We start from the raw sequence: 17,867 nt of genomic DNA, 5'->3' as shown, positions 1-17,867 counted from the left end.
CAGGGCAGTGATTCAACACAAATGCAAATCAGTACACTTTCGCTTTTAGGCTCATATTTCAAAATAAAGAGGTAAATTAACCAATTCCATTGAATTCCAAGCTGATTCCAAATTTTCTGTGTGGAATAATGCCATCGCTTCCTTCAGCTGGATGGCTCGCTGATTCCTCTGTTCCCTTCAAACACAGAGAACAGGCTGAGGGGACTGACCCTGTGTCAGGATATGTGGTCGCGTGGCACAGAAGGAGAGTGGACACAAATGCAAACTCTCAGACAATACATAAGATGTAATAGCTTTTAGTTTTATCTCAAAACAGTCCAGGTCTGGTACACAGAAAGGCAGGCGGCGTAGCAAAGGTACAGATGAGGGCAAGGCAAAAATACGTGATCAGGAACAGGCTGAGGTCAAAGGGTCCCACTGAATAATGAAGGATGAATAATGAGCCAGGCAGCATGTTTTCTTTGCTACGATAGGGTTTCTTCAAGTATTGTGTGAGAATGGTGGCTCTTAGAGGCATAACTTCAGTTAACGAGGCTCCTCTCTGAGCGTGGCGCTAATTTCAAGATGTTCAAAATTTAGCAACAACAGCGTGGGGCAGTTTGTGTACGAGTTACTACAATGACTTAAGCCCCTTTCACACTGGTGTATTCATAGAACTATTGTAATTCATTATTATCAGGTTGTCCTAAAAGTTCCCTAAAAAGCCTTCAGTTGGTTCAGAATGCTGCAGCTAGAGTACTGACGGGGACTAGCAGGAGAGAGCATATCTCACCCGTGTTGGCCTCCCTTCATTGGCTTCCTGTTAATGCTAGAATAGAATTTAAAATTCTTCTTCTTACTTATAAGGTTTTGAATAATCAGGTCCCATCTTATCTTAGGGACCTCATAGTACCATATTACCCCATTAGAGCGCTTCGCTCTCAGACTGCGGGCTTACTTGTAGTTCCTAGGGTTTGTAAGAGTAGAATGGGAGGCAGAGCCTTCAGCTTTCAGGCTCCTCTCCTGTGGAACCAGCTCCCAATTCAGATCAGGGAGACAGATACCCTCTCTACTTTAAGATTAGGCTTAAAACTTTCCTTTTCGCTAAGGCTTATAGTTAGGGCTGGATCGGGTGACCCTGGACCATCCCTTGGTTATGTTGCTTTAGACGTAGACTGTGTTTCATAATTATTGTATGGCCTTGCCTTGCAATGTGGAGCGCCTTGGGGCAACTGTTTGTTGTGATTTGGCGCTATACAAGAAAAAAGTTGATTGAAGTTGATTGATAGAGCTGCTTATTGTGGCGTATCGTCTATGGTGAGTTGAGCAGCTCTACGCCCACTTTTAGCAGCTCTACGTCGGGTTTTTGCTCCCTACGCAGCAGTATGTTGAGGGCTATGCGTGTGGGATGGAAGAAATTAAATATGTTTAATTTCCTTTGGCGTAGAGCACTGGACACAGTTTTAAGCAGGTCTGCGCAGCTTCAGCGTTACTGCATGCAAGTCTGTGCAACACGGCGCTCCTGTACACAACCAAAAACTGAGTGTGTGTATCCGGAAGAATCAGCTGAGAACATGACAACAGGATCACACAGCCCACAGTGCCACTGTGTGCTCAGAACAGGGAATCGAACCTCAACTCAGAAATCCAGAAACAGCATGTCGGTTGGTCGCTCTCTCTCTCTCTCTCTCTCTCTCTCTCTCTCTCTCACTCTCATCAAATGCCCTGATTGATCAGGTCTTATCAAACCTGAAAAGAGCTATGACTCTTCAAAATAAAAGCCTTGTCGCTGCATGTCAGTGCACTCATCAGATGTCCTGATCGATCAGGTCTGATCATATCAGCGGACCTGATCGGAGCAGCTGTGTTGGGAAATGTAGGGACATGGACCCACAACAGGGGGCGTAAAGGAACCGGACAATGGATGAGCCAATAAATAACAATTTACTGTTGTAAATGTGCACAACGGAATACAGACAGAACCAGAATTTGGATTACAGACAATTACACGAAGATGACGTGTGGGCAGGCTCGAGGATAGGAGAGCACCGTCCAGAGAAGAGCCGGACCCCACACGATTTCCACTGCCACCAGATCTGGACGCCAAGTCCTGAGTCCCCAGGTGGCCACCGTCTTCAGCTGCCGGATCTGGTACTGCTGGCAGGAAGTAGAAGAACAGATGTAATGAGTGTGTGAAAACACACCCAGTAAACAGTCAGCAAGTTCTTCTTTTAATAGTCGGGTGGGAAGAACACCTCCACCTTAATCACAGAAACAACAAACGTGCAGCGCCTGACTACTTATCCGGTTTGGTGTAAGGAGAGAAGAACATCGTCTCCTCCACGATCCACAACCCCAGCCTCCAGCTGCGGATAGGTATCAGGTACGCCTGCAAAGTATTCAGAATAATTGTTTGGCACCAAAAACGGCTGAGAGTTTTACCTTAGAGGTAGACGATATCTCGGCAGTGAGGTGGAGATGTTGTCTGGCTTTTATGGGATGGTTGATGATGATGAGTGGTGATGAGTGGCAGCTGGTAAGGGTGATGAGTGACAGCTGTCACTCCAGTGGCTCCTGCGTGGCGGCAGCGCCCTCTCGTGCCCGAAGCCCGCACTTCAGGCAGGGCGCCCTCTGGTGGTGGGCCAGCAGTACCTCCTCTTCTGGCGGGCCACACAACAAGCTGGAGCTATAAAAGTTTAGAGTCACAGCGCTTCTTTCACAGCAGCCTTTACGACAGCCAGACTCAGCAGCATCTGTACACAATGAAAATGATCCACCAAGACAAAAAATTGAATAATAATAATAATAATAATAATAATGTTAAATGACTCTGTTTCTGAGCTGCACCACACCGTGCAGGAGAGAACAGAGTGCACTTCCACAGAGGCAGAAAATAGCAGCTTTGGCTACATACGTGGCAGTAATGACACTGTAAAACCTTCATGATTCAGTCCACTGTTTTCCAAGTGCAACAATGTGTTCTGCACAGCCGGCAGGAGGGAACTGGTTTTAAATTAGGTAAAAAAGGTACACACGACTGTGTGCACACATTAAAAAGCGAACACACGCAGCTGCAAGCAGATCTATTAACACGGAAAAACGCTGAGTATGCGTGCATTTCGGGCGTGCTTAAATTAAACTCAATGCCGCAATACACAGCTCTACGAATACACCAGTGTGAAAGGGGCTTTAGAGGCATGTGCGTGGTGCTTACGAGGCTGCTAAAAGCCCATTATCCCAGAGCCTGGCAGCTATGCAGGACCTGAGAGGCTATTTTTGGAGCGGCTGCCCTCTTGTGCACACAATTCCACCTGCTCTGTGCGCTGGACGCTGTATATAAAATAATTATTTTGTAGCAGATTAATTATTTTCTGCCAAACCTTGGATCCTGAAAACACCTCTAATTGTTTCTGGAATCACAGAGGACTCTTTCATCTGGACACTTTTTTCCTCTCTTTCCTGCTCCATGTAAAGTATATTTTGAGCAACTTAAGGTAACTATTTTTAATGTTTTTATAGCTTGATAAAACAGTTTCTAGCTGTAAAAGTATGTCTATGGTTGATTTAATATCTTGTTAATGGATCACATGAGCTGCACTGTGTGTGCGCACTGCGCACTGAGGCAGTGACTCATCACACTCCAAATGAGCATTTAGGCAGAATGCCAGCTCACAAAAGAGTGATTTTTCAGTAAATAATGGGCGAACACAGTTAATATTTGGATGATTGTGTGAAAGTGGCTGTGTGTTTAAAGCTGCGGCAGAAATAACTCCAGTGAAGCCGCTAAAAGCAGTGCAGAGCTGTGCAGCAACACAGAAGGAGAGCGTGCAAAAGACTGATTTTGAAGACATAACGCAAAGTTAAAAGTTGTATCACGGTGACTTGTAAGCTGCAGAAGAAATAAAGAAATTTATTTATTTATTTATTTTGAAGTGATCCACATGATTTGCGGCAGCAGGTGTATATAATTACAGTAGCCACCTCATTGTGTATGCAGAATAGCGAAAAGAGTGATTTTGCAGAAATAAACGGACGAACACAAAGTTAAAAGTGGGATCACGGTGTGAAAATGATTGTGTTTAAAGCCAGGGAAAAAATAAAGCCAACAAGCCACGGATGGAAAGGAAGCCATTGAGAAGGAGCACAGAGGTGGCTGTCCATGAATGTAAAACAGCAGCACGCGCGAAAAAGAGCGATTTTGCAGAAATGAACAGACAAACACAAAGTTAAAAGTGGGATCACGGTGTGAAAATGATTGTGTTTAAAGCCAGGGAAAAAAATAAAGCTAACAAGCCACGGATGGAAAGGAAGCCATTGAGAAGGAGCACAGAGGTGGCTGTCCATGAATGTAGAACAGCAGCACGTGCGCAAAAGAGCGATTTTGCAGAAATGAACGGACGAACACAAAGTTAAAAGTGGGATCATGATGTGTGTGTTTAAAGTTGCAGAAGAAATAAAGCCAGCGAGCCGCGGAGCCAGCGAGGAGCACAGAGGCGGCTGTCCAGGAACCCTTGGTTCGGTTCTAGCTGGTCTGGTGCATTACAGGTGGACAGCAACCTTGTGCACAGCGCACAACCGTGGGACTGTACTGGAGCGTCTATTTAAAAAATAGACGCTCCAGTACGATGCAGTGCGTCTGCACAAAATGTGACATCTTTAAATGCTTCTGTGAATTGAAAACCCACACTTTAAAGGGACCAGGTGTGGGAGGGCTGGAGGTTTGGCCCAAACCCATGCCTATATGTGCACCAATATCGCGTTATCATGGCGCAATCACGGCACTACTTGGCTTAGTGTGGCTGATGCGAGCCATTTGAGGCTCTAATGACAGGTTGGTCGTGGCTCACTAGAGGCTGCTACATGGCACATGCGGGGTACAGAGAGGCACATAGAGGCACCTTCGTAGCGGATACGTGATAGATGAAAACAAGAGTCATTCTTCAAATTAATCGCTGACACAATAAATGCTATCCTCTTGTTTGTCTCCAACTCAAAAGGGCAAAATAATTCAAAACAGGTGAACTTGGATGCACCACATAATTTGAAAAAACAAAACAAAACAACAACTTTATTTTGCCAATGTAATATCCCATAGATGTGTCTGCCACCATTCATGTGAGGTAACACCTTAAGATAGTAACTGTGATAGTAACACCTCCGTTGGTGGTGGAAGCTGTGTGGGGATCCGGCTCTTCTCTCGCCAGGTGTCTTCTATCGTCGAGCCTGCCCACACGTCACCTGGTGTATGATTGACAGTCCACCATATTGTTATTGTCTGTACGTCGTTGTGCGATTCACAACATTAAATTGTTACTTTTGGCTTATCCATTGTCCGTTCATTACCGCCCCCTGTTGTGGGTCCGTGTCACGACACTTTCACAACAAACTGTTTGGTGCAACATGAGGCCCATTTCATCACCAGAAAATATACAACAGAACAGGAAAGTCAAATCTGAATGAAATGATGAATAGAACATGTGAATGGGGATAAGATCAATTCTTTGCACTGGTGTTGTAAATTACTGATGGGGAAACATGTCATGCTGTGATGAGTTTGACAGCTTTCCTGTTCTCCACTAGTGGCATCATGAGAAGGAGAGAAAAGTGGAGCAGTTTTTTTTTGTTATCTACTTTGCAATGTGAAATATTGCTTCTTTACAACACATGCCGCAGCAAATCTCCTGGGGAACTGTTCCAGTGACACTGGCAGTAAACAGAAAGAAAGCTCCACATAAAACAGCAGTGTTCTACTGATATGACAGGAACATCCTGTTACGACACTGACTACAGTACAGGTAGTGAAACCGAGTACAGCTATTGTGTGTTTTTCCCCACTGTGGTCTTTTTCCTTTTGTCCGAGCGCTATTTATGATTTTGCCCCTGACACACACATCTAACTCTCCTGCTTTTTGTTTGCCTCAGAAGTGTCAAAGAAAACAGGAAAAACAGCTGAGTTTGCGCTCCTAACTTCTTTGCAAAAACTCCTTCTTTTAACTCCTTTGCACACTCAGTCAGCAAAGAAGGGCTTCTGCCAGGTGCTGAATGACGAATATTAACTTGTCTACACGCGCTGTTCCTGCTAGATATAAACCTGCTGCGGTAAAACATATTCTCAGAAATCCAGTCTGGAGCCAGAGGTGTTGGACAACTATAGAACTGTATCTTGTCCCATTTATTGAAAATATTTGAAAGAGTAGCCTGTAAACATCTTTTTACCTACTGAATTTTCCAGAGTATGTCACTTTTTTTTAAATTTGGAAGGTTTTGCAACTTATACTGCAGTGCACCTTATACAAATGTCCAAGAAAAAAACAAAAAAAAGAGCATATAATGTTCTGGACATTGCAGGCAGCAATGCAAATGACAAGAGCTGTAGTCCAATTCAAAAAAGAAAGATTACATTTATTCTTTGTCATACTGTGCTCCAGTGCCTGACTGCAGCTCTCTGCCTCACTCCATTAAAGCTACTGTATGTAAGGACCCCTTCACACATAACACGATTGAAGCCGACTAGCGCATGAAGGAGAAATTGCATGCCATTCGTGTAAAATCGGGGCTGGCTCTAGCACCTCATAAACCTGTTGCTACAACTATTTGCGCACACCAGCGGCCGAAAAACAGCGAGTGCCCTGTGAGATCATGTTCGATCCCTCTTGCGGCAGGTGTCGGCCAAATTCCAGGTGCTGCACACGAACATCCGACACCGCTCGCTCGACACAGAAAATGTGTGGCCATTCGTGCTGTCAGCACAAAAATAGTGAGCAAACAACCACTTTCGAGCTAGATGTGAAATTTGTCGAAGTGCCCCCACGAGTGTGGCGTTGCAAAGCAACACATATGTGGCATTGAGTGTCGGCTCCCCCTCAACACATGTGCTGTGTCCCCCCTCCCTCCCCCCAACACATGTGGAGTGCTGGGAGTGGGGGGGCACACTTGCATGGAATGCTGATAGATGGGGACTGGCCAGACATGTCAGAGCGCACAGAGCACAGCGAGCCGCTTCCCAGCTGATCACTGACCAGAGAAGCTGCAAATGACAGCTCAGTGCACACGACGTGTTGCATTAAATACACAGAGACCACAGCCAGGACAGGTATATCAATAAGTACTACAATAACTACATACCCAATTACATAACAAATAACAAAAAAAAGGATCACATAACATAGAAACAGTGACACATTGGTCTTTGAACTGAATGGACAGGGGGCGTGGCCGCGGACAGCAGCAGCTGTTGAGATCTCTGGTTCTGAACGTCACAGCTGGGGAACACGTACCGTGTTTTGACGGATATGGCCTTACAACTGTCCACTGTGACGTGCGTGTGTCTGCTTGCTGTCCTCACGTGGAAATACATAAAACCATATATCGCTGTTGCGACGGGCTGCAGCGAGCAAGCGCACAACAAGGGTGATCTAAATGTCATGTCTGTCTGACAGGACACACGTGTCCTGTGTGTGGTGCACCACAGGACTATGCCAAGCCAACAGTGCCACAAATACGCCACTTTCAGTCACGTATCACCAAAAATACGCCATAACAAACACCGTTTTGTCAGTTATTACAGCACCTTTTTCACTGTAATTAAAGACGACGAAAACTTCGTCTTCATCTACATCATCTAATTTCTCTTTTTTTAAATATGTTTATCTCTTTGTTGATTTTAGGCATTTTACGCTCCTGATCTCACAGAATTATTTACCTGACTTATAAGATTTATGTCATTTTATTACATGACTAATTCCCATTTACTTTTTTTAGACTTTTTAGAGGCCGAATACTCCAAAATGCTGTTCGGTGCATACGCACAAACAACAGTCAGAGTTTTCCCCCCGACCATCCGAAGATGCAGGGAGGCGACCCTCTCATCTACTGGAGTAAACTCCAATGTAGCGGCTTCATCCCCTGGGCAACTCCAGAGAAAAATAAGGTCCAACCCCTATCAAGGAGAGTGTTTCTGGAGCTGAGGCTGTGCGTGGAGGCAAGGCTCACCAGATCTAACTGGTATTGCTCCACCTTCCGCACAAGCTGTGGCTCCTTCCCTCACAGTTAGGTGACGTTCCACACCCCCAGAACTAGCCCCTGCAGCCCGGGTCTAGTCCGTCGAGGCCCTTGACTTTCACTCCGCCCAAGGGACAGCGCAATCAACACCATCGTTTCCCCCTGTGGGTGGTGAGCCCACAGGGTGGAGATGGAAGGTCCATGTCGCCTTAGGTATGGCTCCAGATGAGGGCCCCGGGCTTTCTCCGGGCCGGGTCACATTTCCTCTACCTTGTTTTATCATAGTGTCTTGTGAACCATTCTTAGTCTGGCCTCTCGCCTGAGACCAATTTGCCATGGGAGCCCCTACCAGGAGCACAAAGGCTCCAGACAACACAGCTCTCAGGTTCACAAACCTCTCCACCACGATAAGGTGATGGTTCCCGGAGAGGAGAGAATATTGATAATCAATCAAATACAATCATCTTTGTCATTGTAAATTGTAATGATGTATAGGATAAACAAGTTAGAATTTAGAACACAGGCACTGGAAGGTATTGAGCAAAGGCACACCTGTGCAATAATCATTGGTGCGCACAGTTCTGCTAATCTGCTAACCACTAATTAGCAAAGCTAACTTTTTTGATAGCGGATTAGCTTTTCAGCAAACTTCGAAAGCCATCAATGGACCAACTTGCTTCCGCTAAATTTAGTTCTGCTAACTTTTAAAGTGCTAACGTTTCTTTGCTGGCGTAGTTAGTAAAGCTGAACGGTCAAAAACATTTGTAAACCCTAACATTTTATATGTTGGTTACTGTCTGTTACCTGTTTTACAGCAGTCAGGCATCTGTGAGGAGCTGCAACCCTGTCCCAGCAGAAAGGACTGGGCTGCCAGGCTGCTACAAAAAAGAAAAATCATTTGCATTCAACATACAGTGCCCCAGACATGTGGCAGAAGATATCAGACTTAAAACAGATTTCAATTGTGGTTTTGATTTACAAACAAAACAAATTCTGGACAGTTTATCTACATTAATGTCAAATCTGTCATTTTTACAAAGTGAAAATATAACATATATCTTTGAGTTTTAAAGAAATGCACTAATTCTGAAGGTTTGAACATTAACACACGCAGATGCCAAAGGCATTATGGGAAAATGAGCCTCTGCTCATCACTGGTTGGCTGGTTTATTTATTTGTAAAAACCAAGAAGTTACAAATAACGACCATGTGATATTGGGCACTATTCACACTGCCATCAAGTAGATGGGTCAAAATGCATAGAACACTGCCATCTACTGCAGTGTGATTTTATGTGATTTTGAGAGCCAGATACCCCTTGATTGTAATGTTTTAAGCACAACTCAGGACCCCTTTACAGGGAAAAACACAGGTTCTTTAATTGAGAACTGCATCAGTACAGTGGGTAATGCACACAGTGTGCCACACGACAAACAGACGTGTTGAGGATGCAGGGGACAGTCCAGAAAACAGGAAGGGGTTCAAAATCAAGGAGCCAGTCCAGTGTCCAGAGGGGCAGGCCAAAACTCCAAGTCCATGAGGCTAAGCAGGGTTCGGTAACCAGGGAGTACATTAACACAAAGAACGCAAGAAAGCTTCACATACTACACAAGACATCTAGCGAGGAGCACAGGAGGAGAGGGAGATTAAATAGAAACAGAAATATTACACTGATGAGACACACCTGGGGCGACACAGGAAGAAAGCCATGATAATGCTCAAAAAACATACAGGGATACCAAAATAGCACAGCATCTGCAGTAGACAGGACAGATATATGATATTGACCAGGGTCTATTTTGATTAAGATGCTCTGAAATGGTAGGTGGCCCAGAGGCTGAAGAAGTAGTCTAGCATCAAAAGAATGCATCAAACTGAGTAAAACAGCAGAATCTCTTCCACATCTCTGCTTTCTTGAGAAAAGTGCTGATTCAGTCGCGACTCAAATCATTCAGTTTAGTAAAATTATCTGCTAGATATGCAAGGTTTGTCTTCAGCCAAAATGGCAACAAGAGATGCATTGTCTTACAAAAAGCAACATACCGTATTTGTGTGTCTGAGTACCCTGGCTGTTCCATGTGAAATTCTGCTTGAAGTGGGAGTGGTCATTTGCACAAACTCTGCCAAAAATTTTGTTTGTCGAACCGCCTATTTAAAAAAAAAGTTTTATTTCCTCACAAATAAAGAATGAATCACCTGTCTGTGTCTGTTTTTCCCCTATTCTTTCATCATTTATTAAGGGCCCCTTTCACACATAACATGATTGAGACAGAATGGCACACGAAGAAAGAGTCAAATGGCACTCGTGGGAAATCGGAGCCACACTCGAACGCCTCGTACAGCAGTCACCACATTCATTCAGGCATGGCACATGCACTCTATATCCACGTGCCACTCGTGCCGGAGACCCATTCAGACAGTTGGCAAGATGAGATTACACTGCCATCTGATTGTGTTTGGAGCATTTGAACGGCATGTCGTACGCAGGTCGGATATATTGTGCTGCGACCAAGCAGCTGCACGAAATTATTGGCCATGTCAAACCGTGGCTGAATGATGCGATCGAGGCAGCCTTCACACCAGCAGCCAAAAGTTGTCGAATGCTGTGTGAGTGGCCAGTCGACCCATTCTCGACCGGAGTCGGCTGGAGTCCAGATGCCATCCATGAACATCCAACACCACTTGCGGGGCACTTAGAAAAGGCGGGGCCATTCGCACTGCCAGCATGAGAGCAGAGAGCAGGTGACCACTTTCGACCTGGCTGTGCAAATGACTTCAGTGTTTTGTGTAAAACACATTAGTGTGCTATTGTTGATTTGAAAGTGTTTCAAAAATGGTGCATGTGTGTATCAGTTTGTTGCTAGAATGTCATTTTTAGAAGAGATTGTTAGGTTTTGATTGTAGGGTTTCATTTTGACAGAGCTGTGAGGGGTTTTGCAGAAAGTGTTGTGTCTTATCTTGCTTGTGTGTAGAGTTTTTACACAGCTAGCCAAATTTTGCAAAATGTGTGTAAGCAGTCGGCAAAAACTGTAAAAATGTTCCCCCAATGATAACAAGGTATTTTATCTTTGCGTTTAGTGTCTACTGTAGGAAACTGTGTGTAATGTTCTGCAAAAACTGTGTTGAAGAATTGCAAGCAAAGTGCAAAGCAGAAATGTGTTTAAGGTATTGTCACATCGTGTTTTAGCTATTGTTACAAGAAGTTTGGGATTTGAAGTTTTAGCCTAAGCATTTGCTTTTGGGTGTAAGCAGTTGGCAAAAACTGTAAAGCAGAAAACTCTGGCATAACATCACAAAACATTGTGAAAACTCATTGTTTTTTGCTTTTTACAATATGCTTAGGGTCATGGAATTAAATTGTTAGGTGGGCGTTTTATAAAATACGAGGTCTGTCCAAAAAGTATCGTACCTTTTTATTTTTTTCAAAAACTATATGGATTTGAATCACGTGTGATTAGATCAGCCAAGCTTGAACCTTCGTGCGCATGCGTGAGTTTTTCCACGCCTGTCGGTTGCGTCATTCGCCTGTGGGCAGGCTTTGAGTGAGCACTGGTCCACCCCTCCCGTCGGATTTCTTTTGTCTGAGAACTGGCAAAGCGACTGCCGCTTTGCTCCATGAAATTTTTTTCAGAAACTGTTAGAGACAGGCAGTTGGAAACCATTCGATAGATTCAGTTGGATATCGGTGAAGATTCTGTTGGCGTCACATGGATTAAGGAGTGTTAAAACCTTTTTAAAGACGGCCCACAGCGGCGGAGGGCGTGCGGCGGAGGGCGTGCGGCGCGCCGAGCGGCCATTCAACAGACTGGAACGACCAGATCATTTCTAAACTGAAGGCTGTGTTGATCCGGGACATCATGTGACTACCACAGAAATGGCAACAGAGCTGGACATAGCACTTTTGCAGCACATTCCACTGTTACAGGAGATTTTGTAATGAAAGACGTGCGGAGGATTTCGCATGTTGGCACGAAGCAGCTCAGGACGCGCAGCAAAAAAACACCTCCATCTTGGAAGTCTCACAGGACATTTTGTGGCATGTCCAGCTGTTACACAATTTCTCGGATACTCACTCGACTGAAAGCCATCGAAAGCCGTCTGAGTCTTCTGAATGGTTTCCAACACGGAGGTTGTTTTTTTTTTGCTGCGCGTCCTGAGCTGCAACCGACAGGCATGGAAAAACTCACGCATGCGCACGAAGGTTCAAGCTTGGCTGATGCAATCACACATGATTCAAATCCATATAGTTTTTGAAAAAAATAAAAAGGTCCGTTACTTTTTGGACAGACCTCGTAATTTAATTTTGTGTGGACATTTAAACAACTTTCTGTAAAGTGCATCATTTGATTTTTTTTTTTTGTTCTCCCCCCCCTTTTTTTTTTTTTTTTTTTTTTAAAAGCATTTTCAGTTTATGGTTTTGGGGTTGTACAACATGAGGGACAGCACCTTTCCCAACCTAGACTGGTAATACGTGTCATTTTTTTCCCCTTTGGTGAGCACCATGACTTAGAGCGAAGTGGTAAACAAATATGGTTGATCTATTTCTGACAGTTGTTAATTATAATATGATGAAATCCCAAATCTGATTGAAACTTTAGGTATACAGCAAACAATTAGCGTAGCTTCATGTAGCTTCATGTGGCGTCATCCTGTCAGTGATCTATAAAAATGTTATATGGTCAGGAAAATATGATTTAATACTTTATCCTTTAATGCTATATTCCTACTTATTCTGAGCAAGCACATTGGAAGGATATCCTGGAATGGAAAACTATATCAGTAATTAGATATGCATGTTCAGGAAATACTAACTTGACTCTTGCTGTCACTGAAACCAAAACGGCCCACCCGTATTTAGTTCTATCTTGATTTTCCTCGATCAGAACATTATAGTGAGCTCTCGATGAAATGTGAGGTAGAACATGTAACTCTGAGAAATTTGGTCTTGAAAAGTAGAAGTTCAGTGAACACTGGCTTTGAGGCCTTTTAGTGCCTGTGTTTATCTCCAGATTCTGTAGTGTGAAGCGGATGACAATCTACAAATCCTTGGACAGGACAGCAGTCCAATGTAGGTTACTTCCTCAGCTAAGGCTGGGACTTATTTACAACTGAGAGGACCGAGACAATGCAGCCAAAGTGTTTTCTCCAAGGACACAGACAGGTAAAGTGAGCGGGATTCAAGCAAGGTCTACATATTGGCAGGCCAGCTCCTTATCCATAGAGCTATAGATTACATGTTACTAAACTGTACAGTTGTTAACACATCCACTGTACACGCATTGGCTGTGACAGCCTGCGTGGCAGAGTCAGGAAATAGTCATATCCTTTGTATCTGACAGATCAGCACAGGGCATTGCTTTTCACTGTGTCTTTGCAGTTTGGCAGAGGAACTGAAAAGGAATACTGTTTTTCTTCCTGTTTGATATACTTTGATGTTGCTTTTTCATCTGTAGGATAGACTTCCGTATGTCAATGTCCACAGCCAATCAGAGGTCCCCCAACATGGTCACTGAGTCCACCACAGCTGTGACCTCAACAACAGTGGATAGTGTGCCCGGGTCAAAAGTGAGTATATCTCTTCATTTGCAGTTAAACTTTCTTAAGTATGTTGTACTTGTGGATTTTCTTAGTTTTACTGTGGAATCTGAACTTTGAGGGCCTATCTTCCACCCATAGCAAAGCTGTGCACAGCACTGCACAAGTGTCATTGCTGGTTTCCTTAAATACCCTTTCTCATGATTGGATTCACCTGTGTAAGGAGGTCAAGGGTCACTGAGCTTATCAAACCAATTTTGTGTTCCAATAATTAGTGCTGAATGTATTCAAATCAATAAAATGACAAGGGTGCCCAAATTTATGCACGTGCCTAATTTTGTTTCAATAATTATTGCACATTTTCTGTAAATATTAGAAACATCATTTCACTTCTCAGTGTGTTCTTCTGCTATATGATACATTTAACTGAAGTTTCTGATTCAGACAACCAATGATTTATAAAGGAAAATCACAAAAATTATCAGGGGTACCCAAACTTTTGAATACAACTGTATTCCCACCAGCATTCAGCCATCTGACGTATCTTCAGTGTTCTGCACGCGATGACAATAAATCCCATTTGATCCACCAAAACAGAAAACAAGCATAATAATGACCTGAATAAATGCAGTGTTTTTTAAAGAAGTATGTCAATGTTTAACTAATCCGGGTGCGTTTCTCAGCATGAGACATGGGACGCATTTTGTCCTGCCAACAACCTCCAGTATAAATGACAGGCGGAAGTGAACCTCACCGGGTCTTCTTGTTCTTCTTCTGTCGAGTTTATTGGCGATTTGCAAACTGACGCAGTGCATTACCGCCACCAACTCTTTGGGTGTGGAGCATTAATGGTGTCTGACGTCCTCACCGGGTCACTTTAAATGGAAGTCTTTTCAAGAACGAAAAAAATAACAGTATTAACCGGTTACCATGACGAGTATTTTAAATAAACAGTTCTGATCTGGAACATAAAAAATATAAAGGTTGTGGTTTTTGTTTTTGTTCCATGAACTGGTTCAAAGCATTTGTTTCAAACTTTTTAGTTTATGTGTAATGAATCTAGAATATCTAAAATGTTCACTTTCTGAAATACTTGACAAAAAGTCTAGTCACAAGAAAAATTTCGGGTGAAACATATGAAAAAGAATCTTACATATTCCACATATTCCATCACCGACAACAAGATGGTGGATGGTGGAATTTATTATTATCGTTATGCTAACCCTAACCAAAATGCAAACGTGTTTTTGAACATTAAATTTGAAACATGTTGTGCATGTGTGTGGATATTTGTAGGAATATGCCCAAAATCTGGTACTTAACTTTTCTTATCATACGTATATTCCAAACATGTCATGAGAATAAGTGTCAGAGGTAAGGCCATGATGAGCATATACTTGTCTTAGAAACGCAATGAATTGAAAAGAACAATGAAGGAAGTAAATGTAAACACAAAAGCAAAAATGCAAAACTTCATCTTACTGGTCCACTGCTTCACCTCACGGAGCTTTGGTCGCTGCTGCTTGCTCGTGCACTTTGCCATGCTGTGGTCAGATCTGTCAGTAAACATCGCATTTGACTCTGCAATCTGAATAGCAGTGGTCTGAATTCCATCACACTCTGGTTACTGAAGAAGACAACAGATGAAAATTTGAATGGTTTATTTCATATTGCACTCATAACACACCCATGATGAATTAAGTAACTAAATATAACCTTATTGCTCCCTGCACCTTATTTTGCCATCATATTATATGTCCTGTAAATAACAAAGTACAGCTGGAAATGCCCCAAATGCTCTTGTGCTATGCACTTTAGATTGCACAAAGCATCCACCAAACACCAAGACAGGTCCCTTAAAGTTTAAAGACCTTTTAAACAGAAAATCACATTAAAACAATATTACTAACATTTTTTGTTGATATTGTATTTTTTGTTAGTATGTGTAATTGCTTTTAGAGCTCTCTGGATTACTGAAATTATTCATGTTGATGTGGTTGAATCCACTCTTTTTGTCATTGTGCTAAGTGACCCCTGAGAGCAATGTTTTTATGCACTTGAAAGCAAAAAAATAAAAGCTTTCTGGGGCTGCAGAGGGGTGTGGTGTACTCATCTGTCAGATTTTTCCACAGTAAAGAGGTCATGGAATTTGGAGAACATGTTTTGCCCCTGATAGTGGGTCACACAGAGGAAACAGGATAATGAAATCATGTGGAGGCCTGAAATGAGTAATGCTGCCTGTGGGTGCAACTAAAGGAAGCCTGAACTTTTCAACAAATCCCAGTTTAACTTTAAAAAACAATCCCTGTCATAAAATACAGTATCAAACTTTTGGTTTGGTCTATGGAATACATATGCTGTTGAAATAAATTTAAGGACATTTTAAAATAGTCAGTGTCAGTGATAGTTTTGCCTTTGTTGGTCATGATTGTTTTGTGTAACTGAACCCATTTTTTATGTCACACCATGATGCACACACTGTGCTGGACATCACAGTAACACTACAACGATACATTGTACAACCTAGATGCTTACACCATAGGTACCCCATGGAGGGGAGATGATAATTGTTTATTTCATATTTTGCATGTTTGTTAATATGAAGTTAGCTCTGCATTGATTTAGCTTTTCACATAACTTTATATTCTATGAGCTTTAGATTAAATACTGTTATTTTTGTTTAGATTTATATTGTGGTAACTCTGTACTGTATTCTGTTACTTGTAGATTCACTTAGCTTCATGTGTAGTTATAGTCATATTAATTCATCAGCTGATTAGATTTTATGGTTCTTTATTGCATATATTTGCATGTGGACAATAAAGCTATTCATTCAGAATGCTTCATGACAGACCCGTATATGGTAAACAAATAATACATCGGAAGTATATCACAGTTTATTAAGTACATGCTGAATTTTCAATTTATTTTCATTTATATAGCGCCAAATCACAACAGAGTTTCTCCAGGTGCTTCACACAAGTAAGGTCTAACCTTACTAACCCCCAGAGCAGCAGTGGTAAGGAAAAACCATCATAACCATTGTAAAATCCCTGGATTGGCCACAGTATGGTGACTCAGCATCCAATTAGGACATCTCTTCTTCAGAGACCATGTAAAAGTGCAGTTCTTCAGCAATGCCACCACAGAATCAAGTCTTTTGGTTTTTGTTTGCTTGCTGCAGACTGCCAGAGGTACGAGAAAAGTACACAGCTTTGGCAAAAGGGATCATGCTATAAAGAGAAACCTCAGCATCCCAGTGGTGGTCAGAGGCTGGCTCTACAAACAGGTGAGCTGATGTTCTGCAAGTTGGAAAGACTTGGTTACTCTTAAGATTGAGTAAACAGCAAAGTAACTAATCAGCAAAGTAACTAATAGTTACTTTTCTGAGAACTTCATTATAAAAATAACCAACTTAGATTACTAGTTACATTCAGCAGCTGCCATCAAGTTGACTGCAACTGCTAATGAAGTAACTGTATAAAGTAAATGAAAAATAGTAGAGAAGCTTGAATCTTCGACTGGACTGGGTTGCTTGACGAGAGGACGTTTCGCTTCAAATCGCAGAAGCTTCCTCACCTAAAATTCTTGCTCTGGTAGTCTGACTTCTGTCTGAACTGTTGTAGAGAAGAACAACAGAATCCCCAAAAGCTGGAGTTTTAAACCAAACCAGACCCCTCCTGCCGAGAGGCAGACTGCTATAGGCTAGTGACTAAACAATTGCTCTAGTTAGCACCTGTGCTCTAGTAGCACCCTCCTAATGACAGGGCAGCTGTCCCTCCTAACTGATGCCTCTCCTGATGGCTCCCCTGACGGCTCCCCTGACGACGTAAATGAAAACTGTAACTATAAAGTTACTAATAAAGTGACTTTTCAAAGTTACTTTGGCAACACTGCTACTCAGTTTTTGCGGATGCCTGTTCCAGACAGAGTAACCATTGAGAGGATTTTGCACCAATGTGGTAGGTCAACTGGTGTGGATTATGTCTGTTATAGTGAGTATAAAGCCTTTTGTAACCACACGTTCCCACTCAGTGTTCATATTGCTCAAACACAAATAGTGTTTGAGCACACAAACATTCTGTCATTTTATAAAACATTAGAGGTGAAATAAAACGGGTGATGGCCAAGTGGTTTGTGTACTTGGTTTCATTGCGGAAGGTTCCAGGTTCAAATCCCACACCTGCCACATTTCTCCATGTAATATGGAGTTGTGTCAGAAAGGGAATCGGGGGTAAAACGTGTGCCAAAATCAACATGCAAATCCTGGATGTGTTGTGGCGACCCTGAGTGAAAACAAAGGTGCAGCCAAAGGGACTTAAAAGAAGTGAAATAAATGGATTGCAGCTGTG

At 42.7% G+C, this 17,867-nt stretch overlaps 1 protein-coding gene across 8 annotated transcripts in view; it reads left to right on the top strand.

Annotated features, from left to right (window-relative positions):
- plekha7b (pleckstrin homology domain containing, family A member 7b) overlaps positions 1 to 17,867 on the top strand; it is a 273,942-nt gene that overhangs the window by 118,383 nt on the left and 137,692 nt on the right. For all 8 annotated transcript variants that reach the window (XM_034191278.1, XM_034191265.1, XM_034191251.1 and 5 more), the window contains 2 exons: positions 13,434 to 13,545; positions 16,700 to 16,804. In XM_034191278.1, coding sequence (XP_034047169.1) covers positions 13,434 to 13,545; positions 16,700 to 16,804 — 217 coding nt within the window. The remainder of the gene's footprint in view (positions 1 to 13,433; positions 13,546 to 16,699; positions 16,805 to 17,867) is intronic.

This window comes from Thalassophryne amazonica, chromosome 2 (assembly GCF_902500255.1).
Source record: "Thalassophryne amazonica chromosome 2, fThaAma1.1, whole genome shotgun sequence".
In the NCBI taxonomy this organism is placed as follows: Eukaryota; Metazoa; Chordata; class Actinopteri; order Batrachoidiformes; family Batrachoididae; genus Thalassophryne; species Thalassophryne amazonica.
The sequence above is the reverse complement of the archived record's forward strand: the minus strand, read 5'-3'. Positions and strand labels throughout refer to the sequence as shown.